Below are 25,694 nucleotides of genomic sequence, written 5' to 3'. Positions count from 1 at the left end.
AATATGGTTACTTGTGCTATATGACTATGCAAAGGCTTTGACTGTGTGAGTCATGATAAACTATGGATAACACTAGAAAGAATGGGTAATCCAGAATGCTTCATTGTGCTCATGGGCAACCTGTACATAGACCAAGAGGTAGTCATTCAAAAGAAAAAGGGGATACTGAATGGTTTAAAGTCAGGAAAGGTGTGTGCCAAAGTTGTGTCCTTTCACCATACCAACCTGTATGCTGAGCAATAATCCAAGAAACTGGAATTATATGAAGAAGACAATAGCATCAGGATCTGAAGGCTCAGTAACAACCCACAATATGCGGATAATAAAACTTGTTTGCAGGAAGCCAAGAAGACTTGAAATATTTACTGATGAAGATCAGACTACAGCCATCGGTATAGATTGCAGCTCAATATAAAAGAAAAAAAAAAATCCTCACAAATAGACCAATAAGTAACATCATGATAAATGGAGAAAAGATTGAAGTTGTTAAAGACTTCCATTTTGCTTAGATCCACAATCAACAGCAACAGAGAAATCAAACAACATATTACATTAGGCAAATCTGCTGCAAATCTCTTTGATGTGTTAAAGGGCAAAGATAATCAGTTTGAAGACTAAGGTACACCTGACCCAAGCCATGGTATTTTCAATTGCTTCATATTCATGTGAAAGTTGGACAATGAATAAGGAGACTATGGTGCATTTGTGTTGGAGAATATTTAAGTACCATGTTTGTTTGAAAGAAACAAACAAATCTGTCTCAGAAAAAGTGCAACCAGAATAATCCTTAGAGGTGAACATGGTGAGACTTTGTCTTTCATACTTGGGACATGCTATTAGAAGGCACCAGTCCTTAGAGAAGGACATCATGTTTGGTAAAGTGAAGGGTCAGCAAAAAAGAGGAAGACTCCCAACAAGATGGACTGACAGTGGCAGCCAATAATGGACTCAAATGTAACAATTGTGGAGATGGCACAAGACCGGGCAGTGTTTTGTTCTGCTGTCCTAAGGTTGCTTTGAGTCAGAACCTACTCAACAGTACCTAAAAACATTAAATGTGACCCAGTTAGAGATTTTCTGAGTCTCTCTTTGAGCTGCTTACTGCTTTATTACAGACAAACATTCTCAAAATAAAACTCAAGGGCCACAAAAAACATTCTGGTTATAAATACTTGACTTGATCTGAGGTTATTTTGTGTAAATGTTTTCATGCAGGAGGCAACAAATGAGCAGTATTGATATATTGATAGATGGCGTTCTGTTTTCCTACTCTATCTCCAATAAAAATCAGACTTTGCACTCTACTTTTCATTGCAGAGCAACTATATGTACACATCTGTGTTGCTTCTGAAAACACCTTGCTTCCTGCAGATTGGGTATCCATGGATACTGTGAGGAGTTACCAGAGAAACGCACCTAGAATTCTCACCATGGCAGCTTCACAGGCAGTCTTCAAATGGAAACTGACATTTGAATGATACGGATAGGCACCACTGTTCCACACGAAATACTTGGCAGGGTTGCATGGTGCACTTCTGTCCTCACCGTTCAGGGGTTGTGCATCACTGAAAGGCAAGTGTGTTTGTGTATGTGTGGGAGAAGCTGTTTACCCATCCTAAGTTTTAATGGCCACTTCCCTTTGGATAGGAATTAATCACAGGATAGAAGAAAGGGAAGTAATGAAGAGAAACCTGTTTTAATGTGCTCCTAATAAAAGGCCCATGGAGTCTCTGGTAGCGTAGTGGTTACGAATCGGGCTGCGAGCGGCAAGGTCAGCAGTTCGAAACTACCAGCGGTTCTGCAGGAGAAAGATGAGGTGGTCTGCTCCCGTAAAGATTTATAGCCTCGGAAACCCTGTGTAGGGTCGCTATGAGTCGGAACCGACTCCACGGCACATAACAACAACAACAACAATAAAAGGCCCAGTGATCCTAGCTATGTGCTCTTTGTAAGAAGAAACAGAGTCGAGGAGAGAAACGGATTCACAGCAGGCAGGTTTATTGAGAGTAAACCTGGGGGCACTCAGTCATGAGACCAAGAACCCTCCTGTTTCTTACAGACTTGGGTATTTAAGGCGGTGTGGTCCTGGGCACAGTTCTGGCAAGTTTCCAATGGGTGGGGTTATGGAGATTTTCCTGAAATCTGAAACTACCAAGGGGAGGGTCTTGGTGTAATAAAGACTTAAAGCTTTCTGGAGGCTGGAAGCTTAAGCAGGACTTTATTCAGCACTACTTGGGGGCAGCTGCAATGCCATTTTGTTGATCAGGCACAGGGTCCTTCACTCTTCCTACCTTCCTTCAATTGGAGTCCTGGTTATGCGGTGGTTAAGCGCTCAGCCAACCTACCTGCTGCTCTGTAGGAGAGAGATGTGGCAGTCCACTTCTCTAAAGATGAAGGCCTTGGGGCCCTGATGGGGCAGTTCTACTCAGTTCTATAGAGTTGCTATGAGTCCTAATCAACTTGGCGGTAACAGGTTTGTTATATTTTTGTTTAGTGGTAGTGTTAGGTGCCATCTAACTGGTTCTGACTCATAGCGACCCTATGTCCAACCGAACAAACTACTGCCCAGACCCGCAATTGCTGCCATTTTTGTTGTTACCATTGTGTCAATCTATCTCACTGAGGGTCTTCGCTTTGGTACTTCTGATTACATAGCTCTCATCTGGTCCCAGGTTTTAAGATGTGGAAAGCAGACAGTGACAAAAGCACAAAGGAAGACAAGTGCCATTTGACAAGGATTGTATGGCCCAATTTATATTCCCAAATGACAGGAAGCAATGAAAGGTGGAGTAGATCATGTTAGCTGGTTTATAAGTCTGAACAGAAGCCTAAAGCAGGTCACAGTGAAATTCAAAATCTTGCTCAAGACATTTGTCATTTGAAAAAGGGAGCATTTCATCTAAGTGTACATTACTACTACGTTTCCATCCCTGGCTCAGCATTCAAACAGCTGTCCTTAAAAAGAATGAAAATTTCTATTGTTCTGAATTTGGCCTTCAGGGATGTAGGCCATTAATTCAGATACTTTAAATTCTCACTGCTCCAACATTTTACGCTTTTAACATTTATTTAGTTAGTTCATAAAAAAGGCATTCCCCCCCCCCCTCAAGTTTTCATCTATGGCATTTTGATGGCTACCTCCTGTTCCATCGCTCCTTTTATTGCCCAAATCACATCATATTTCTTGTTGGAGTCTAGACAAGTAACAGCAACCAGATTCACATCTGGGGAAATCAACAGCAAACACAGTGCCATGAAAAGGAAAACCCCCATGTTTGTCCCAGGATCTCAGCCACGCAGAGAACATCTCAGACGTGAGGCTCATCGCGGGCTGCAGCTATGTTGCTGTTCCTTTGTGCTTCAAGTTCAGAAACAAGCTGGACTATTTCAGGGTGACTGAATTTTCCTGCAAAACAAGAGATGGAGGTGGGGGTGAAAAGCATTCTCATAGTAACAAGAAAATAAATAAATTGCTCCTACTTGATCCCATGGCTTGTCAGGGGCTGTACTCTCTTCTCTGACCTAATTCACATTGCCTCTGGCCCTCAGACAACACCACTCACAGCCTCTCCTGCTTCCATCATCCAAAGAACCCTAAGTCACTCTTCTTTGTGCCTAAAGGTTACAGCTTCCCATTCATTGTCACTCTCGGGTGGATTCTTGGTGATTTCAATACACATGTAGATAGATGACCCTTTCTCACAACTCTTCCTCTCTGTTCCGTGGCCTCTCCTCTCAGCCACAGCCTCCAGCAGGTACACCTGGAACTCTTCACTCCAGGAGATGTTAGTGACTATGAACGTCACTACTCCCGAAACCGCCTCTCCGCTTGCACATCAGTCCCAGTAATTCTCACCCTTCTTTCCCTCTTCAATTTTTTCTACCAGATTGTTGTTGTCAAGAGTCCTAGTGTGGCAATATAGGATAAGCACCAGATGTTAACTGCAAGGTCAGTGGTTCAAACCCACCGGCTGCTCCCCTGAAACCCAATACAGGGTTGCTATATGAGTCATGACTGGCAGACAGCACTTTAACAACAACAATGTTGCTGTCAGCTGTCTCTAACTTGGCCGGTCTCATGACAACCCCATGCATAACTAAAGGAAACGCTGCACTGTCATATGCCATTAAACTCACTGGCTGATTTCCAGAAGTAGATCCCTAGGCCTTTCTCCCCAGTCTGAGAGCTCTGCTGAAACCATTTCAGCATCTTAGCAATACGCATGGGGTGTGCTGACCCAGAACCAAACTTCAGAGAGAATTCTACTACAGTATCACCACTGACTGCCCCCACCTCCGCCTACATATAAACAGGCTCCTTTAGGTCCCATCTTAAAGCAAACCCTCACCTGACCGTTCATCCCTCTCTGCTTTATAGCCTCATCTGTCTTTAAGGAGAATTCTCTAGAGGACAGTGTAGACGTACAGTCTCTAGTTCCTTTCCTTCCAACATCTCTTGAAGCTCATATCAGGCATTTATTCCCACCACTCCTCCCCAAACTGCTCTTATTGGGGCACCCATTATTTCCTTGTGGCTGATTCTCATTTTTCTTCTTGGCTGACCCCTCACCAGTACTTGGCAAGTTACTAGCCCCCCTTCTCTTTGAAACACTTTTTCCCTTGGCTTCTAAGACCTCTGATTTTCTTTCCCCAAACCTATCCTTTTCTATTTAGTGCCAACTTCATTCTTCCATTCACTCAGGCCCAAATCCTTGGAATCCTATCACAAATACCCTACACCTACCTGTCAGCAATCCTGTTGAGTTTATATTCAAAACATACACAGAACTGGACCACGTCTCTCTTCAACTGTTACCACCTGGTCCAAAGCATATTTCTCACTTGTGTATTGCAATAAACCTCAACTGGTCTGTCTGCTTCTAACCCAAGTCCCTTTTCAAACACCAAGCACAGACTGATTGGAAAACGGGGAGCAGTTCATTTTAACAGAGTCCTCTTAGGTGAGATATCCTTTTAAGGTAGGCCTTGAAGGTATAAGTGGGGTTCCACCAGGCAAGGAATATGGGAAGGGCATTCAGGTGGAGGTACTTAGGAAACACCCAGGAAATCAGTTTTTCTGAGTCAACCTCATATGCCTGCATCCTACCTAGCCACAGAAACAAAAGATCCTGAGCTGACATGAGAAATGAACAGCGCCCAAGTGCCCACCTATTTTCCCACCTGGCCCTCCCTCCAGGGCAGGGGCTGGTTTCTCATCTGCCCACATATTGAATGGACCACCTAGGAGTCAGACACCAAAACTGCCATCACCCAGAAGTGCTGCCATCATGTCCTTCCCTTCTCGTACTAGAGGTCCTGGTTGTTGACACTAGCCCACGGCCGGCAGCTCAGGATGCTTTCTCAGACTTGTGATCTACAGCACCGCCTCCTCCCAGGCTAGTTCCCGCAGTTGCTCTCCCACTCAGGAGCTCCCTGATGCCATCATCCTGCAGCCAACATCCAGCAGTCTGATGCCACCGATGTCTCTGGGCTTCTAGCCATAAACATGGAGAGTGGGTGGCTAGAAGACCAGAGACATAGGTTACCATCAGACTGCTGGACCTTTGGGTTATTCAAGAGTGCCATGATTATTTCTTTAGAAAAAGGACAGGCACAGAAGTTATCCGAGATGAATTGGGGGGTCTATTAGCATGCAACTGCAACAGTCCAACCCAGAAATAATGAGTCTTGGCTCACTTTTCTTATTCTCAGAGGAAGTGGAGTTGGAAAAGAGGAAATTGAAGCAACTGCAAATCAAATTTGCAACACAGTCTGAGAGGCAGTATGTTTTCTGGTGAAGGTGCATGAGGGTAAGAGAAAGGCTATCATTAGGAATGTTCTCAGGGGATGTAAGGGAATTCCCTGGGGGAATATAGGGAGCAACCACAAGTGTTCAAGCTGCAATGTTCACACAGGTATTCATACTATAGTAATAGTCTATTGAGCCCTGTATAAGGAAAAAAATCTATCAAATGAAAATCACTTAAAAACAGTTATGATATGTCAGGCATTGATCTAACTTATATAAATTAATTTAATGCATTCTCACACAATCATGTAATTATGCCCATTTTATAAAATAAGAAAACTAAAGCTCAGAGAGGTTAAGTGATTTACTAAAGGTCACACAGCAAATTTGTGGCAGAACCAGGATTGAAACGCTAGAGGTTTGACTCCAGGACTGTGCTTCCTAGGAAGCACTAGAATGACAGTGGTGAGTGCAGCTGCTTGAGATTGTCCTTTCTCAGATCTCTAATTCTTACACTTATAAAGCTTTAAAGACTACAAAGCACATTAGAGGGCATTTCAAAGAGTTTGTGGAAAAAGTGGAATTTTTCCATGAACCTTTTGAAGCCCCCAGACAATGTATAAGGAAGACTGTAGAAGAATTGGCGCATTTGAATCAGGGTGTTAGAGAATAATATCAAAAGTACTGTGAAATGCCAGAAGAACAAACAAAGCTGGATGTTGTACAGCCAGGATGCTCCTTAGAGGTCAGGATGGTGAGACTTTGTCTCTCATACTTTGGACATGCCATCAGGAGGGTCCAGTCCCTAGAGATGGACATCTTGCTTGGTAAAGTAAAGGGTCAGAGAAAAAGAAGAGCCCCAATGAGACAGATTGGCACGGTGGCAGCAGCAGTAGTCTCCAGTGTAACAATTGTGAGGATGGTGCAGGACTGGTCAGTGTTTGTTCTGTTGTAGATAAGGTCACTATAAATCAGAGCTGACTCAACGACACCTAATAAGAAGTATCTATTTTAACTAGCTCTGGTGACACTGTAGGGTAAGCTTTGGGCTGGTGACCACAGGTTGGTGGTTCAAAACCACCAGCCACTGTGAGGGAGAACCACAAGGCTATCTGCTCCCATAAAGATTTATAGCCGCAGAAATTCTAAAGTGGCTATGAGTCAGAACTGGATCGATGGCAGCAAGTTTGTGTATCTATCTTGACCAAAGCAGGGTGACTATTATGATTCCCATTTTATAGATGAGGACGTACACTCAGAGGTACCAGGAGACTGCCCAAGGCACACAGCTAGAAGACGGAAGAGCCAGAATGTGACCACAGCTAGCTCTCATCCACCCACTTTCCTCTCACCAGGAATTTTTAGCTGTTCATATAAAAGGATGGAAGAGAGCACAACCATGAATTGCAGTGGCACCAAGAGTCAGTCAAGCTACAGCTGATTCTTATTGAAAATAACTTGAGTACCTGCTGTGGAATCATAGAAGTCCTGCAGTCTCCCAGGTTTGTTCTCAAGGTCTTCATATTCTGATGCCTGTAGAATCATCTCACACTGGTCCAGCTGTTTCACATATTTGGCTTCTGCACTGGATTGGGTCTCATACTCCTAAGTAAATGGACAATTAAAGCAGATGACTCAGGGTAGCATGAGAGGTTGTTGTTGATGGTGGTGGCGTGCCATTGAGTGGGTTCTGACTCATAATGACCCTGTATAGGGTTTCTGGGGCCAGGACAATTCTAATTTTGGTACCTGAAGTCAGAACCACAGCGAAAATCACATGCAACTTCACAAAGCAGCTTTCATTTAATTTTGCAGCTTAACATCCATACAAGACAGAGGTGCTTACAATTCCATGTAGTCCACCATAGGCTTGGAAGTCTCCTTTGTTCTACTTGACACTTCCAAGCTCTTTCTCCCTGTTTAATATCCTGTCTTCATTTCAAGATCACTGTTCTGTAATCTACCCGAGGAGTTTATATCTTGAACCTTTTAACTTGGAACTCAAATTTCATCTTAACCTCAAATGTTGATTTCCCTCTCCATTTAATGTCAGGTTTGTTGTGTGTGTATATTTTGTTTTCTTTTTCTCCTAAGTGAATTTCTAGCTTTATCATTTTCTTCTGGCTACTGCTTTGCACGGGGACTCTTGGCTCAAACTTTCTACATAAAACCAGTTGCTGTCAAGCAGACTCCCAGTTATGGTAACCCCATGTATCAGACTACAGCTGTCCGACTTTCAGTGGCTGACTTTTCACACATGATCACCAAACCTTTCTTCTCTGGTGCCTCTGGGTAGCCTCAGACCTCCAAACTTTCGTTTAGCAGCCAAGTACATTAACTGTTCATTCTACCCAGTGATTCCACTGACTACATATGGTGACTTAAATCAAGTCCTTCTGGGTTTTGACTACTGAACATCTAAATTTTACAGGTGCTGGGTGTGTGTGTCATTGGGATGGGGGTACACTAGTCTGTTGCAACGTCCATGGAGAACTCAAGACACCATACTAACAGTTGAGGATTTTATTGGGGAAGTTATCAGGTAACAATACAAGGTAAAAAAAAAATGATCAGGGATTAGGGCAAAACCTTCTAGTCAATTGTGGATGAATGTCCTCAGGACACATCAGCCCACCAGTATGTCCCAGCCTGAAGGCCTCTTGACCTCTATCTAGCTCCTGGGGTCAGGAAACTACCTCCCAACTTAAGTGCAAGGGAGGAGAGCAGATTTGTAACGTCTTGCCTTTCTATTGGTCCCTCCCTCCTTGGTACAGACTTAAACAAAGAGTTACAGGAGGTCTACTGCTTAGAGCATGGGATATCTGTCACAGAACCAGAAGTCCCAATTCGTATAATACAGAATCATTCTTCTATGAAGATCAAAGTGCTCCCCACTGGTTTTACTACTAAGTTCTTACTGGTAATTCCACCCTAGACGTGTTTGGCTAATGACTTTATTATGTCTTCCTGGCAACATGATGTGATGTAAATCACTAGAAAGTTTCTTAGTTTTATTAAATGCCTGATTCTTATAAAGGCAGCTAATTGGATTTTTGACAAAGCTAAAAATAATACAACCTAATATAAGAGACATCAGGTTTGGAGACTTTGTACACTAGTAACTGGGCTACAAGCATCTGGCCTAAGATCATAGCAACAAAGATGAGTAGAAGTAGACAGATTTGGGAAATCTTAGGGAGAAATAACTGAACAAAATATTAACGTAAATCAGAGTGCAAATAGAAGATAGCATTCCAGTTTCTATGTAGGTGGATGGTAAAACAAGGAGCAAAAAGAAAAGAGAAAAAAATCTGCGAGTGCAAAGGCAGAAAACCTAAAACCTCATGGATTTGGATTTAATAACAAAACTAGGGGAACGTAGCATTCCCACGAGCCCCAAGCTATGCACAGGTGGGGACAAACCACCACCAATCATAAGCCCTGAAAGTGATCAACATCTGTTTGGAAGAAAGCCAGAGGGAAGGATCGTGGGTCTGATGGACTTGTGAACCAGTGACCTCAAAATAACGGAAAGAAAAACAAAAAAAACCCAACTCCCTAGAATCCCCAGTTTTTGAGACTAGAGGCTGACACTGCGAGTGACTGGTCCACTTCTGCAGTGGATGTAAGGATAACCCAGCCAGTCCAACCTGCAAGACCATGCTCCAGGACAGGGCCCACGCAGTTAAAAATGTGAACTCACAACTGAGGGGGATGAAGATAACAGAGAGACGAAGAAAAGAAAAAGTCGAGATAAAAGTGGGGGAGGGGAACAAAGCCTGGAAATCTCTGACACTTAAACACGATATAAAAACAAAAACAACTGAAGAGGAGCTCTGGGAAGTGAGAAAAGCTATCAGAACCAACTTCCTTCCAAAAGCTCAGGAAGACTAATTGCACCACATCAAAACGAGCAACAGAAAAGTACATAGGTCAGATCCCATACAAGCTTATCAGAAGAGAAAGAGAATAAAGAAAATAGGGTTTTTACAAACAGTAAAGACATAATCAAAAGAAAAAGATCAAATTTATGACAAAGTATTTCAAAAGGAACTAAAACACACCAAGAAATGAAACAGCAGCATAAAAAAGGATGGTTTGAAAACAGTAATTTGAGAAATAAAATGTGGTGTAGTATATTACCTACTAACTTCCACCAAAACATTTTGCCCTGCTGGGCCTGGGTAAGAGAAGGTAGGCGAGGATACTGATAGGATGGCATGATTCAGGTGTGGATATGTTAGCAGAGTTCATTGTCATTGTAAAAACTTTACACTCTAGCCTGGCTTTAAAAAGAGCCACCACAGAAGCAGGAGTGGGGATCTCACCACCATCAAGAAGAGCCAGGAAGGGAGCCATCCTTTGGACTCTGAGATCCCTGTGCGCTGGACCTCCTTGACCCAGGGACAGAATGCTGTGACACTGGAGTAGTGGCAGACAGATAGCAGCAGAACAAAGGACCAGAGCACAAGACTGAGCAGTGGGCTTCCCAGTCCACAGAACTAGTAAAGCTGAATACCTTTGGGCACGAAGCTTGCTTGCAAGGTGAGGTATCTCTAGGCACTTCAGTGGGGGAGGTAGGTTTCCTGACTCATGGAGCTAGAGACCAAAGGGCCAGTGCCTTCAGGCTGGGGCTTATGGTGGACTGGTGTGTCCTGTAGGCATTCATCCGTAGTTGACTGGAAGACTGTGCCCTGGTCATTTTTTGATGGTGTATTGTAACCTGGTAACTTCCATAATAAAAGCCTTAACTATTAGTATGGTGTCTTGAGTTCTGCATGGGCATTGCAATAGATTACTGAATCCAATAGAGAAGAGAGACAGCAATAAGGAATGCAAGGATAATTAACCATGATATATGAAGGGGCTTTTCAAAGTTTGGGAAAATGGAATTAACAAACAATGAAATTTTTCCATAAACTTTTGGAAGCCCCCTCATATAATGCCTCAGGGGAAACAGAAGTTGAAAAGGTGGTTGTGGTAAAAGTAAAAAAACAGAAGAGGTTATAAAGGCCTTGGAAATAAATGATCAAATATTGAAGATGGGCAAAGAAGAATCAATATACAGATTGATAGGAATCTGCAAAAAGAAAACCAAAAGCAACAGGGAAAACTATTCCAGAAAGATCTTTTGACATGAAAATAGAAAGATTAGAAAGCATATACTGAAAGTGCATACTTAGTACCTATAATGTCCAACACAAAGACATAGTCTAGTAAGATTATCAAACTGAAAAGGAAAAAGAAAAAATCCTTTGATCATCAAGACAAAAGAACATGTGACAAAAGGAAAATAAAATTACGATCAGCATCACAACATATTTTCTTCTAGGGCAGAGATATTTAAGCTATTAAAGAAAAGAAACCGTGAGCCATGCAACACCAAGTGTGTCAAGAATAAAACTGTGTTCCACAGGATATTTTCAGTGGCTGAATTTTTGGCAGTAGATTGCTATGCAAGCCAGTATTTTAAATACCAACAGGGTATTTAAATACTGACAAGTTTCAACAGAGCTTCCAGACTAAGACAGATTAGAAGAAGGAGAGGGCAAATCACTTTTGGAAGATTAGACACTGAAAACCTTATGACTAGCTGTGGAACACTGTCTGATATAATGCCAGAAAACGAGTCCCTCAGGTTGGAAGGTACTCCTATTAAGACTTGGATAGGTTCGCCTCCTCAAAGTAGAGTTGACATTAAAAACATGGATGGAGTAAAGCTTTCAAGAACTTCATTTGTTGAAGAGGTACAACTAAAAATGAAAAAACACAACGGCTGCAAGCACCCATTAATAATTGGAATATGAAATGTACAAACTATAAATTTAGGAAAATTGGTAGTTGTGAAAAACTAAATGGAACTCATAAAGAGTGATATCCTAGCATTAGTGAGCTGAAACAGACTGCTATTGCCATTTTGAATAGGACAATAATACTGTTTACTAGGCTGGGAACAGCAAACTGAAGAGGAAGAGCATCACGTTTGTCCTCAAAAACAGTATTTCAAGATCTGTCTTGAAGTTCAATGCTGCCTGTGATAGAATACCCATATGCCTACAAGGAGTGCGGCTGTAAGCACTAGACTGCTAACCTCAAGGGCAACAGTTCAAACCCTCCAGTCACTCCTTGGAAACCCTATACAGGGCAACTGGCACTTAATAATAACAACAAAGAAGACCAGTTTCTACCACTATTATTCAAATGTATGCACTAACCACTGAAGCTAATGATGACTGTACTGAAGAAGTCTATCAACGTGTTCGGTCTGAAATTGCAATCAGATATGCAATAAAGATGCACTGACAACTACTGGTAATTAGAATGTGAAAGCTGGAAACAAAGAGGACTGGTAGTTGGTAATATGGCCTTTGCTGAGAGAATAACGCTGGAGACTGTATAATCGAATTTAGTAAGACCAATGACTTATTATTCAACAACATAAACAGTGACTACACCAGTGAATCTTACTAAATGGAACACACAGGAATCAAATTGACTGTCTGGAAAGACGATGGAGAAGTTCAGTATCATCAGTCAAAACAAGGCTAGGGACAGATTGTGGAATAGACCATCAATTGCTCATATATGCAATTCAGGCAGAAGCTGAAGAAAATTACAAGTCCATGACAGTCAAAATATGACCTTGAGAATCTGTTGTTGTAAGGTGCCATCATCTCTGTACCAACTCATAGCGACCTTTTGCACAACAGAATGAAACACTGCCTAGTCCTGGTCCAGCCACACAATTGGTGCCACACTTAAGCCCATTGATGCTGCCACTTAGCCAATCCATGTCACTGGGGGTCTTCCTCTTTTTCTCTGACCCTACACCTTACCAAACATAATACCCTTTTCCAATGACTGCTCACTCCTGACAGTATGTCCAAGTATGAGAGATGAAGTCTGGCCATTCTGGCCTCCAAGGAGCACTTTGGCTGTACCTCTTCAACACAGATCTGTTTGTTCTTTTGGCAGTCCATGGTATTTTCAATATTCTCCTCCAACACCATAACTCAAATACATCAATTCTTCTATGATCTTCCTTATTCACTATCCAACTTTTGCATGTATATGAGGTTATTGAAAATAACATGCCTTAGGTCAGGTACACCTTAGTCAACAAGCTGACATCTTTGCTCTTCAATACTTTAAAAAGGTCTTGTGCAGCAGATCTGTCTAATGGAATACATCATTTGATTTCTTGATTGCTGCTTCCATGTGTGTTGATGGTTGATCCAAGAAGAATGAAGTCTTTGACAATTTCAATATTTTCTCTGTTGATAAGAATGCTGTTTATTGGTCCAGTGGTGAGGATTTTTGTTTTCTTTACATTGAGATGTAATCCATACCAAAGGCTGTGCTCTTTGATTTTCATCAGAAAGTATTTTAAGTCCTCTTCACTTTCAGCAAGCAAGGTTGTATCATCTGTATATCGCAGGTTGTTCATGAGTCTTCCTCCAATCCTGATACAATGTTTTTCTTTATATAATCCAGCTTCTCAGATTATTTGCTCAGCATACAGGTTGAATAAGTATAGTGAAAGAATACAACCCTGTCACACACCTTTCCAAATTTCACACCATTTGGTGTTCCTGTCTTTAGTTCAAACAACTGCCTATTGGTCTATGTACAGATTCCTCATAAGCACAATTAAGTGTTCAGGAATACGCATACTTCACAATGTTGTCTGTAGTTTGTCATGATACACACCGTCAAAAGCCTGTGCGTAGTCAATAAAACACAGGTAAACATCTTTCTGGTATTCTCTGCTTTCAGCCAAGATTCATCTGATGTCAGCAATGATATCCCTCATTCCACGACCTCTTCTGAATCTGGCTTGAACCTCTGGAAGTTCTCTGTCAATGTATGCCTGTAGCCATTTCTGTATTACCTTACTAAAACATTACTTGCATGGATATCAAAGACATTTTCTGATGATTTCCGCATTCTGTTGCGTCACCTCTCTTTGGAATGGGCACAAATACTGATCTTTTCCAATCAGTTGGCTAGATAGTTGTCTTCCAAATTTCTTGGCATAGATGAGTGAGTGCGTCCTGTACCATCTTACTTTTCTTGAAAGATTTCAATTAGTATTCCATCAATTCCTGGTGCCATGTTCTCTGCCAACTCCTTCAATGCTCCTTGGACTTCTTCCTTATCATTGGCTCTTAATCATATGCTACCTCTTGAAATGGTTGAACAACAACCATTTCCTTTTGGTACAGTGACTCTGTGTATTCCCTCCATCTTCTTTTGATGCTTTCTGCATCATTCAATAATTTGCCCATAGTGTCCTTCAATAACAAAAGTTGATGCTTGAATTTTTCTTCAGTTCCCTCAGCTTGAAAAATGCTGAGCTTGTTCTTCCCTTTTGGTTTTCTAACTCCAGATCTTTGTTATAATATTTGACTTTGTCTTCTCGAGCTGACCTTTAAATTTTTCTGTTCAGTTCTTGTATCTCCTTTCCTCCATTTCCTGCATGGTTTAAAATCAGGAAAGATGTGCATTGCATCCCTTTACTGTACTAATTCAATCTGTTTGCTGAACAAACAGTAATGCTGAGAAGCTGGATATATGAAGAATGTTTGCATCAGGATTGGAGCAAGACTCATTAAAAACCTGGGCTATGCAGATGACACATCCTTGCTTGCTGGAAGTGAAGAGGACTAGAAATACTGATGAAGATTAAAGGCTACCACCTTCAGTATGGATTGCACCTAAATGTAAAGAAACATAAATTCTCATAACTGAACCAATTAATAACATCATGATAAAGAGAGAAAAGATTGAAGTTGTCAAAGATTTCATTATACTTGGATCCACAATCAATGCTTATGGAAGCAGTAGTCAAGAAATCAAGCAATGCACTACACTAGGTAAATCTGCTACAAAAGGCCTCTTTAAAGTGTCAAAGTGCACAATGTCAATTTGATGGTTATGGTGGGTCTGATGGAAGCTCTGGTATTTTCAATTGCCTCATATGCATGTGAAAGAAAGCTGGACAATGAATAAGGAAGACTGGAGAAGAAACAATGCTTTTGAATTATGATGTTGGAGAAGAACATTAAAAATACCATGGACTGCCAGAAGAAGAAACAAACCTGTTTTGGAAGAAATACAGCCCAACTGGTCCTTAGAAGCAAGGATGGTGAGACTCTGTCTCTGGTCCTTTGAACATTTCAGAAAGGACCAGTCCCTAGGGAAGGACATCATTTTGGTGAAGTAGTTGTTGTTCTTGTTATGTGCTGTGGAGTCGGTTCCGACTCATAGCGACCCTGTACACGGTTTCCAAGGCTGTAAATCTTTAAGGGAGCAGAAAGCCTCATCTTTCTACCACGGAACAGCTGGCAGTTTCGAACTGATGACCCTGAGGTTAGCAGCCCAATTCGTAACCACTATGCTACCAGAGCTCCTTGAAGTATAGGGTCACTGAAAAAGAAGAAGACAGAGTGACATAGTGGCAGCATAATGTGTTCCAAAATAACATTTTTTCGGTTGTACACAGGGCTGCTAGGAGTTGGAACCAACTTGATGACACCCGACAATTTAAAAACAAAAAAGCCAAAACCAAAGCAGACTTCTTGGAAATCTGGAGTAGATAGAAATGTTCAAGATGAGCCTCGAATACCCTGACATTCTGACACTCCTGCTATCAAAGGAAGCCATCAGATAAAGAGTCATGTCAACTTGAAGAGGATCCTACAGGCCAAGGAACAGATAATGTGAACTTCAGTATGACAAGAATTCAATGGATCAACACCCAATAAATGCTTAGACACTCAGGTTCCCAATGGTATTTTAAAAAACCCAAAAAAACAAAGCAAAACAGAAAACAAAGAATGACAGGGAAACAAGTCATTATGTCAAAAATTAGATAAATAAAAACAAAGCAAATATTTATCCACCTTGCCTATTGAAACTGTAAACAAGCAATAGATGAAAGAAAGCATCTGCCAATTAATTTTCAATTACTTATAAAAAAATTTAAATAACAGAATATTATCATTTCTTTAGTCCCAAAGGATTAATGAAGATAAGCATGAAAGGCTGTTAAAATGAAAAAAGATGGAAACACAGTGTGCCTCATGATGAAAGGACTCAGGCACTTTCATCAGTCTCGTCAAAGGAATTCAGTCGGAGTCTAACCCAGCCTCTGAATCCAGCTGCCAACATTCAGAAAATAAGAGGACAGAGGAGCCTATGATGTGCACCAATTAGTGGCCCAAGTCCCTTAAGTAGGTATGTCCCTACATGAGCACTCTATAGGTGTTACAGGTGGCACTGGAGAAAAACATCAGCACACTTCAGACTGTGGAAACTCCAGAGGGTCCATATTCTTTAAATAGGTTAACTTGTAAACAAAAGAAAGGGATTGGGGGGCTCAAAACTTTAGATTAAAAGAGACTTCTTATTGTTAGATGATGCTGAGACGGTTCTGACTCACAGCAACCCTGGGTAGGATTTCTGAGGAGCTGCTGGTGGGTTTGAACTGCTGACCTTGTGATTAGCAGTCCAAGCTTATCCTACAGTGAGACTTAAGACATTCATTAAACTTTCTAAAGAATTGGCAAGATTAAGCTAAAATATGTAGGGATGAACACTTGGGTGATAAAATGATAAAGAAATGCAAAAACCCAAAACCCATGGCTATTGAGTTGAAGCCAACACATAACAAGCCTAATAGGACTTCTGAGACTGTACATCTTTATGGAAGCAGACAGCCTCAGCTTTCTTCTTCAGAATGGCTGAAGATATTTATTGCCAACCATGTAGTGAACAGCCCAATGCCTAACTCACAACGTCACCAGGGCTCCTTGAAGAAATGCAAAGAAGTGATTATAAAATTCAGGATCACTGTTGTTAAGTGCCTTTGAGTTGGTTCTGACACACAGCAACCCTGTATAGAGTTTTTGAGGTGTGGCTGGAGGTTTGAACCACTGACCTTGTGGTTAGCAGTCCAGTGCTTATCCTACAGTGCCACACCAAAATACCACAAATCAGAATGTTGCTGTTATGTGCCGTTGAATAAGTTCCACTCATATGGACCCCGTAAAAGGTTTCCAAGGAGCAGAGGCTTATGAGCTTGAACCGCCGACTCTGCATTTCAAACTGACTTCACAGTTAAGCACATTAACCTACAGTGCCACACCACTCCACAAATCAGAAAAGTAATTACTTATTTTAGAGGAGGGAACCTCTGTGTTTGGATCAGGTCAAACACACGGAAGGGTTTCTGGTGTAAATTGCGAAGTTCCAATTTGTGAGGAATTACAGTTTAAGAATTTAGTCTTTTAATAATTTAGTATTGCGGTTTTCTGTGTTTCATTTTTCAAAAAGTTAAAAAAATTAAAAAATGTGTTACGATATTGAGAATAGTCATCAAACTGTTAAACTGAGGATATTCCCGTGGTTACTCAGGTGGCAATGTTCACTAAGTTGTTGGATTTTTCTGGGAAGACTGATTGTTCGGGAAAATATATGGTGTAATCAGCTAGTGATCACCAGAGTCCAGACGTGTGAAGAGAACAGAAAAATGACAGTGTGGAAAGCAAACACGAGTTGTGAAGAAATGGGCTGAAGAAGAGGTGCACCTGAAGAAACTCAATATGGAACAGTCAGAAAGGTACACAGAAAACCAGGAGGAGGCAATGTCACAGGGAATCAGGGATGAGAAAATTTCAAGGAGGGAGTGACCATAGGGTCATATTCAGTTAATGGATCATGTGGAATGGATCAGAGATGGGCTGAGGCAGTTTGTGACACTACGGGTTTCATCAGAGCTGATGACATTCCCATCGGACAGACTCTATTTTATCAATGAAATAGGGGGAGAGAGTATTTGCTATAAAGTCAGGGGAGAGGAGAATGGGTGCTTGAAGAGGGATAGAGCAGCTGATGTGAGGGTGTAGACAGGGAGGTGACTGACAGCCTAAGACAATGATCCCAGTCCCTAAGGTGGGTCATGACCCTACATGAGCACTCCATAGCCTTCAGGTGGCACTGTGGAAGGCAAAGAAAATGACTCAGACTATAGAGTCATTTATAGACTACAGAGCTATTGAGCAACAGTAGGTCAAGGAATCCAAGCAGGAAAACGATTTGAGTTTTATGCCTTGAAAATGGAAGATGAAAAAAGGAAGGAAAGGAGACAAAGTTCCCTCCCTCTGTCTTGGGAACAGGTTGGCCCTAAATAAAGTTTTGGTATATAAGAGTTTATCCTTTGCATCATCCACTGAAGCCGCACGCAATGACTCTATCCCCAGAGTCTTAGGAACTTTATGCTGTTCTATATCAACCCCTCAAGAAGACAATGTACCTGCTCTTTGAAGGAGGAGCCCCTTGGTGGCACAGAGTGTGACGACTAGTGAACCCACTCAGAAGACAGGTCTGGCAATCTGCTTCTGAAAGATCAGAGCCTTGAAACCCCAATAGAGCAGTTCTACTTCGCATACCATGAGTCAGAACAGACTCCACAGAAACCACCACCCAGAGAGTGAAGAAGTACAGAGTGGGGTCACATTTGTTAAAAGGACTTTCTAGTCTACCTGTATCTCCAATTGACAGACTCTGACAATGTGAGAAAGCATGGAGTGGGGAACATTCCAAGGGCAGGTGAGGATGCCAGGTGTTCAATCTTGGGGAACAGCTCACCCCCAAGCCTTATGGCTCACAGGGTATTTCTTTACAGTTAAATGGAGTCCTGGTGTGACGCTGCAGGATAATGTGCTAGACTGCAAGGTCAGATTGAGCCAAATAGTTCGGCGGTTCAAACCCACCTGCTCCTCGGAAACCCTTTACAGAGTCGCTATGAGTAGGAACTGACGCGATGCCACTTCACAACAAACAACAATGACAAATGCAGGTAGTGGGGTAGACATTTTCCTGTGATTTTTTGAGATAAAAAAAGAAGAAAATGTTTTCTCTCGGCTTACTGAAATTTGACTTCACATTTCAAATGGCAAAAAAAATGATAATCAAGGATATTTAGTTGTTGTAAATAGATGTGACTCCTGGGTTGACAGTTATTTATAGTGGTGAATGGCTGTGATTAACATTTCAGTAACCAATCAACTAGCATTTTCTATAAAACTAGTACTATTCTACTGACTCCACGGCAACCTAGCAAATACTATTCTAAATTCTATGGGAGCAGAATAAGCATAGGTCTCTTAAACCAAAATTAGGATATGTGCCTTGGCATCATGAACACAATATAATCATAAATGCTTGTTCTATTAATCAATAAATCACACAATGACAACAACAACAACAAAAAAAATGCTGAGCTAGGAGTTAGGGCTGTGTTCCGGCTTTGTTCCCAATTAGCGAAGAGATTTGTTGTTACGTGCCATCTAGTCAGCTCCAACTCATAGCAAGCCTATGCAAAGCTTTCAAAGAGCAGCTGGTAGGTTTGAACTACTGACCTTATGGTTAGTAGCTAACTAAGTGCTTATCCTAGTTTCACACTAGCTTAGCCAACACAAAGTTTTTTGGCCCTTAGTTTTCTTATAAATAAAATCAAAGAGTTGAAACCAAGTTTTTTTCCAGTTTTAACTTTACAAAATTTTATACAGATGTAAAGAAATATAATGCTGTCAGTAATAATGGTAATATCCCTACACTATAAAGATCAATTAATATCACTGTTATTCAAATTTGAGTACCAACTACTATTGACAAAGATGAGGAAATTGAAGATTTTTAACCAACATTTCACTCTGAAATTGATCTTACATGTAATCAAGATGCACTGATAATCACTGGTGATTGGACTGTGAAAAGTTGGAAACAAAGAAGGATCAGCAGTTGGGAGTAAGGAACAGTTGAAACCAAAAAGTAATAAGATGGCTTCTTAATATAATGTTGTTGCTAAGTGCTGTCCAGTTGGTTCCGACTCATAGAGGGACCCTGTATAGGGTTTCCAAGGAGCAGCTGGTGAGCTTGAACTGCCCACTTTGCAGTTCAAACTGATCTTGCAGTCCAGTGCATTAACTCGCAGCGCCAACTAAAATAATTATGTTGTTTTTAAGTGCCGTCGAGTCGGTTCTGACCCATAGCGACCCTGTACAGGGTTTCCGAGGAGTGACTGGTGAGCCTGAACTACCGACCTTGTAGTTCAAACAGCTTTGCAGTCTGGTGCATTAACCCATAGAGCCACACCAGGATTATGGGGGTTCTATAAATTCAGTTTCAATAAATAAAAAGTAACTCATCTGTTTGGGCTGATTTTTATCTCCACAAAAGACATGCTGAAGTCCTAACCCCTGGTGGTGGTGTTTATGTGCCAAGGTTCTGACTCAAAGCAACCCTGTACAGTGTTTCCGAGGCTGTAAATCCTTACCTGTGAATATGACTACCATAGATTGAAGTATCTCCCAACATTTGGCTTGGTCATAATTCTCAGTAGTTTGACAGTTATGCAATGATGTAATGTGGCAGCTATGTGATGATTTCCCATGATGTCATTTAAAGTAATAAACCCAAAGAGGACTAAGGGTGGGGCTGCAACACCATGAATCCCATTACAACCCTAATCAGCTGTAAGGGAGTTTTACAAGGGTGTGGCCTGTATCTTTTTTTTTTTATCTTACAAAGATGAAAGGAAACAAAAGTCAACAGAGAAAGACGGAACCACTTTCACCAGCCACTCCTTGGAAAACCTATAAAGGGTCTCTATGAGTCAGATTCCATGGCATTTAATAATAACAAGAACTACACCAAGAAAGGAGGCAAGTGTGAAATTTGTCCCTTGGACTCGTTCCTACACTGCAAAGTTCCTAGATCCAGGGAAAGACTGATGCCAAGAAACATGATCTCCCTAAAGAATGCTGGACTTACCTTGTTGTTAAGTGCCATCAAGTCATCGCAATCCTGCATAGGATTCCCAAGGAGTGGCTGGTGGGTTTGAACCACCAACCTTGAGGTCAGCAGTCCAGTGCTTGCTTATTCTACAGTGCCACACCATTACATCATACTTGTAAATAGGGTCTTTGCTGATATAATCAAGTTCAGATGAGGTCATGACAAGTATACTTGAAAGAAGGGCAGAAGAGACAAAAACCAGAACACATCGTGTGATGACAAAGGCAGAGAGTGGCTTGAGACATCTACAAGCCAAGGAACGCCAGCAACACCAGAAGGCTTAGAGAAAGGCATGCAACAGACTCTTCCCTAGAACCTTCAGAGAGATCGTGGTCCCAACACCTGATTTCAGATTTCTAGCCTGAAATCATAGAACTGCCACAGAATCAATTTCTGCTGTTTCAAGACACCAGGACTGTAGTGATTTCTCTGACAGCCTTAGGACACTAATACTAACCACATGTACTTACTTCCCACAGTTCATAGAGCTCCTTTCTGAGGTCCTCTGGTAGAAACTGGGTCAGCTGCTCCATAGCTTCCTGAAATATCAAATGTTATTTTAATTATGTCACACACATCTATCTAAGTTAACAACTAGTCTACAAAACACAAATAAAAGTCTCATGGATGAAAGGGGTCCATATCGGACAATTATTTATCGTTCCTAGGGAGATACTGTATACATTAAATAAATAGCTGTACTTATTCATATGGGCTTCACTTAGCACCTATTTTGTGGTCTGCTGCGTATTAGAAACAAAAAAAAAAACCAATGACCCAGACACGACAGGATTACAAAAGTATCAGAAGTAGGCCAAGGATTTCATATCTTGTGGATGAATCACAACATATGTGTGTAAATGTCAACTGGAAGTATTGTTGTTGAGTGCCATCGAGTCAGTTTCGACTCATATCGACCCTGTGTAGGGTTTCTGAAGAGCAGCTGGTGAGCTTGAACCGCTGACCTTACAGTTCATACTGACTTTGCAGTCCAGCACATTAACCCACAACACCACACCAGGACTTGAACCATAAGTATACCAGTGTTCACATATAATAGGGAAGATAGTAAAGAAACAATTAATTATATAGTTCACAGACTGTTTTGTATATATTACTATTCATTCTCTATTTATCAGCATGTTTTCATTGCTAAATTTATAGTACTATACAAATGCTATAAAGAAAATTACATGATAGAATGGTACAAACTCATCGACTCACAGGTTTAATGGGGGTTTTACAGGGTACCCATGTAATATTCGAACCTCCAATAGCATCACTAAATTTATTCATGTGAAAAGTTGGAAACAAAGAAGGATCAGCAGTTGCAGATAAGGAACAGATAAAAGCAAAAGGTAATAGGACAGCTTAAGACAGTGTTGTTGTTGCTGTTGTTAAGTGCTGTGGAGTTGGTTCCAACTCATAGCAACCCTGTGTAGGGTTTCCGAGGAGTGGCTGGTGAGCTAGAACCACTCACCTTGCAGTTCAAACCAACCATGTAGTCTAGTGCATTAAACAGCAGTGTCATCTAAAAACCATGGGGTCTATAAATTCAGTTATAATAAATAAAAACTAACTCTGCTTGGGCTGAATTTTATCCTCACAAAAGACATACTGAAGTCCTAATCCCCAGTACTTGTGAATATGACTTTCCAAACATTGAATTGTCTCTTGAAATGTGGGTCAACTTGGCTGGGTCATAATTTGGCAGTTATGCTATAATGTAATGTGATGATTCCCCATGATGTCATTTGATGTCCTCCCTCCAAAAACATGTCCAGTAGTAGAGACCTTAGAGTGCATTCACAGACTGCCCATGTAGGCTTTAGGTAACATTGACAGAAAACATTTCCTTATATTGAGTTGAAAACTGTTTAAGTAAACTAACTGGAACCAAGCCAACAGGGCAATCAATAAAACAATCCAACACCAAGAAAGCCTGAGCGTCAGCCAAACCCAAAGAAAAGTAGTGGTGAGGGAATGAGTGTGGAGGGTGTTTTGTACTTATTTCCAGTCTTCAAAGACTCTTCTCTCATTTCTAAGATGATCCAGTATCCCACAATATCATCCATCCTGTTAGGGCATGAGGTTTACAATTTACTCTAGTTTCAAATTCTTACACCATCCTTATTGTATACCTCTAAGTTTGCTTCAGTTCTTCAATATAGTAACCACAAAGGTTAGGCTCCTTGAAAAGAATGCAGTTATAAGAACCACAGTTTGGCAGCTAAAGATCTCATATGAAACAATGAGTTGAGGAGAAGTACAAAGATATAAATAGAGATGTGTGTGTATATGTACATTTACCATTGGAAGTGAAAAACTATATATAGATTACAACCACAGAGCGAACTGTGTTTGTAAATGCTAATAATACGTTCTTATCAGTGATGTCTTGAGTGGTTTGTTCACCAACAATGCTGCAGTATCAGAGTCAGCTAAGGGAGAATGTTCCTTAAGATGCATGCACTATGTGCATATACACAGGTGGGAAAGTTTGTGCTCGAGCCTGGACCTGGTTCAAATCTCAACTCAGCAATTTGACTGATCACTGTGTAATCTTGATCAAGTACTTAAATTTTCTGCGACTCAGTACATTTATGCATAAAATGCAGATGATCCCAGTATCAAATTCATAGAGCTTTCTGAGCAGCAAATGAGCTAACATGAATGAAGTACTTAGAACAGCGTCTATGCACTGACTAAGTATTTTAAGTGTTTATTGGATTTTCAAACCTGTCCTTTATGGTATTTATTCATGTGTTTTTTCATGAATTTTGTGTCTGCATTCTCCTTTATTACTTGTTCATAAAATCAGCAAAATAGTTGAGCAAATACTTTGTATTTTTACCAATCACAGATTTCTTTATAAAGGGATTGCCTTTTTCTACACTTCAGAAGCAAAGGTTTGTTCATTCCTTCTACTTAAAAGGAATGAATTGAATGACATGACTACACAGGTATACCAAAATCTAAAATTTTAGAATATAAATACAAAACTCTTGCCTTGAGAAGGATTAAGGGATGATTTTATTCCCTTTAAGGTGGTATATACAGAACTGAACTTAGTGAAAATGTGTGGTCTGACCAAGGTGGAACTAAATGCAACCACTTCCTCTCCCAGGCTCGTCACTAGACTCAGGATGCCCAAGACTGACTTGGCATTCTGGAGATCCCATCCAATTACTCACTTATTCCTTCCTGATACTGAGCAGTAAATTCTAGGTCTTGGCTCAAGACCTTATATTTCTCTGTCCAGTGTCTATTACATAAAGACCGTTAGATTTGGATGCCGTCCCCCTGGCTTCATGCGATTTACACATTTGAGGAACAGGTCCTGTAGACCAGCAGCCCAAAACTTGTCTCCCATGACGACTGTACAGGTAACACACACTGTGGGCACTCTCAGGAAAATAGTCTGGGTCATGTCCATTTCCAGTCCTTCTCAAGAAAGCACATGGGAACACAGGGGATTGCCAGTATTTAATCTCCCTCAATCTACTTTCATTTCTTTTACTTGCCACCTTTGTTACTTCACTATTATTAAATGATGACATACCTCACATCTGATTACACTGCCACCCTAAACAATAAAACAAAAACAGTTTTGTGTGCATGTCTGTGTAACATTTAAAAATCAAAACACAAAGAAATAGCTGAGAAAACTAATATCCCAATAGAAAAATGGATGAAGCACAGGAAAAAAAAAAAAAAAAACTATCAGAGGAGGAACTAAGAATCAATTATTTTATCCTCAATAGAGAGGAGAGGGAAATGAAAACAAGTAGCCATTCTTTTCAAATTAGCAATGACTTCAAAAATGACAATACTAAATGCTAGTAAAGATTCAAGAATAAGGGGCTTTTTTCACATATTGTTAGATTGGTCTGAATATTTTGGAAAGCCACTAGTCAAAAGGTATACCTAGACATAAATATGTAGATCCAATAATTTTGCATCTAGGAATGTACTCTGAGAAATAAATCAGAAATATGGACAAAGATTTACCTCCAGTTTTATTACAGAAAAAAAAAAGTTGAAAACATTTAACAATAAAGAACATCATTTTAAAAATTGTGGCTTAAACACATAAATGGAAAATCTAAATTTACAGATTTTTTTTTTAAATGATAGAAAAATGTTTGCAATAGCTTGAACTACTTAAAACTGACAAAATTTCCTCTTCTGCCTACAAAAGCAGCAATTTCATTAACCTAAAATAAAGTAAAGCACTTCAGAGTATAGAAAGAGCACATCTTACATATACAAAATAAGTCATGTGTATGTTTTAGAAAAAACTTGAAGGATGGTGGAATTCTGAGTGATTTGTAGGATGTTTTTTCCTGCTATCTAAAATGTTGTCAATTAGCACATATTGCTTTTGTAAAAAAAAAAAAAAAAATTAGAGATTACTTTAATCTAAGTTTCTTAGAGGGTTCCACACACTGATTTCACTTGCTATTCTATTCAGTCAGCATTGTTATTTTAAGACCTGTTAGAATGTCAATATCCATCATTCAGTGGCATACGTCACAGAGTTAGACCTACCATTTAAACCAATTCTCTAAAACCAACATCACTAAAGTTCAGTATACATTTCTCGTCTTGGTTTTGAGCCATACACTCCCTACTCCTCACACCTTCTTTCTGAGTTCCTTCACCTTGTTGTTCAGACAGACTTAGACTGACAATTTCCTTAGCTTCTTGCTGTTAGTAAAACATGTCAAGACTTTGCTAAAAGTAGTGAGCTGAATGAGGCTTCAGAAGCTGTCTGTGTCAGCTTCGTGACAAGTATCTGGAAAGCATTACATATCATCCACTTGTCACTGAGGAGGCTAAACACTAGTCATTAAGCATACATTCTAGATCTAGATTGGGTTTAAACCCTGCTTGGCTATTTACTAGCTGTGGAACCCTAAAAAAGTTACTTAACCTCTCTGCCCTTCATGCTTCTCAACTGTAAAATGGGCTTAATAATAGTACCTACCAAGAAAGATTACTGAAATGGTTAATATGAGAGGGTTTCAAAAGGTTCATGGAAAACCAGAATTCATACTTACATATACATACATTGCTGCTC

The 25,694-nt window shown here is 40.6% G+C and overlaps 1 protein-coding gene across 1 annotated transcript in view; it reads right to left on the bottom strand.

The window, feature by feature from the left end:
• Positions 1 to 3,308: 3,308 nt before the first annotated feature.
• The window catches only part of HDDC2 (HD domain containing 2), a 32,630-nt gene continuing 10,244 nt past the window's right edge, over positions 3,309 to 25,694 (bottom strand). Inside the window, exons 4-6 of the mRNA XM_006834691.1 lie at positions 21,082 to 21,150; positions 7,216 to 7,354; positions 3,309 to 3,406 (exon numbers count right to left, since the gene is read on the bottom strand). Of these exons, the coding sequence (XP_006834754.1) occupies positions 3,309 to 3,406; positions 7,216 to 7,354; positions 21,082 to 21,150 (306 nt within the window). The remainder of the gene's footprint in view (positions 3,407 to 7,215; positions 7,355 to 21,081; positions 21,151 to 25,694) is intronic.

The sequence above is a fragment of the Chrysochloris asiatica genome, unplaced genomic scaffold, assembly GCF_000296735.1.
Source record: "Chrysochloris asiatica unplaced genomic scaffold, ChrAsi1.0 scaffold00013, whole genome shotgun sequence".
Lineage (NCBI taxonomy): Eukaryota > Metazoa > Chordata > Mammalia > Afrosoricida > Chrysochloridae > Chrysochloris > Chrysochloris asiatica.
This window is presented reverse-complemented; position numbering and strand designations above follow the sequence as displayed.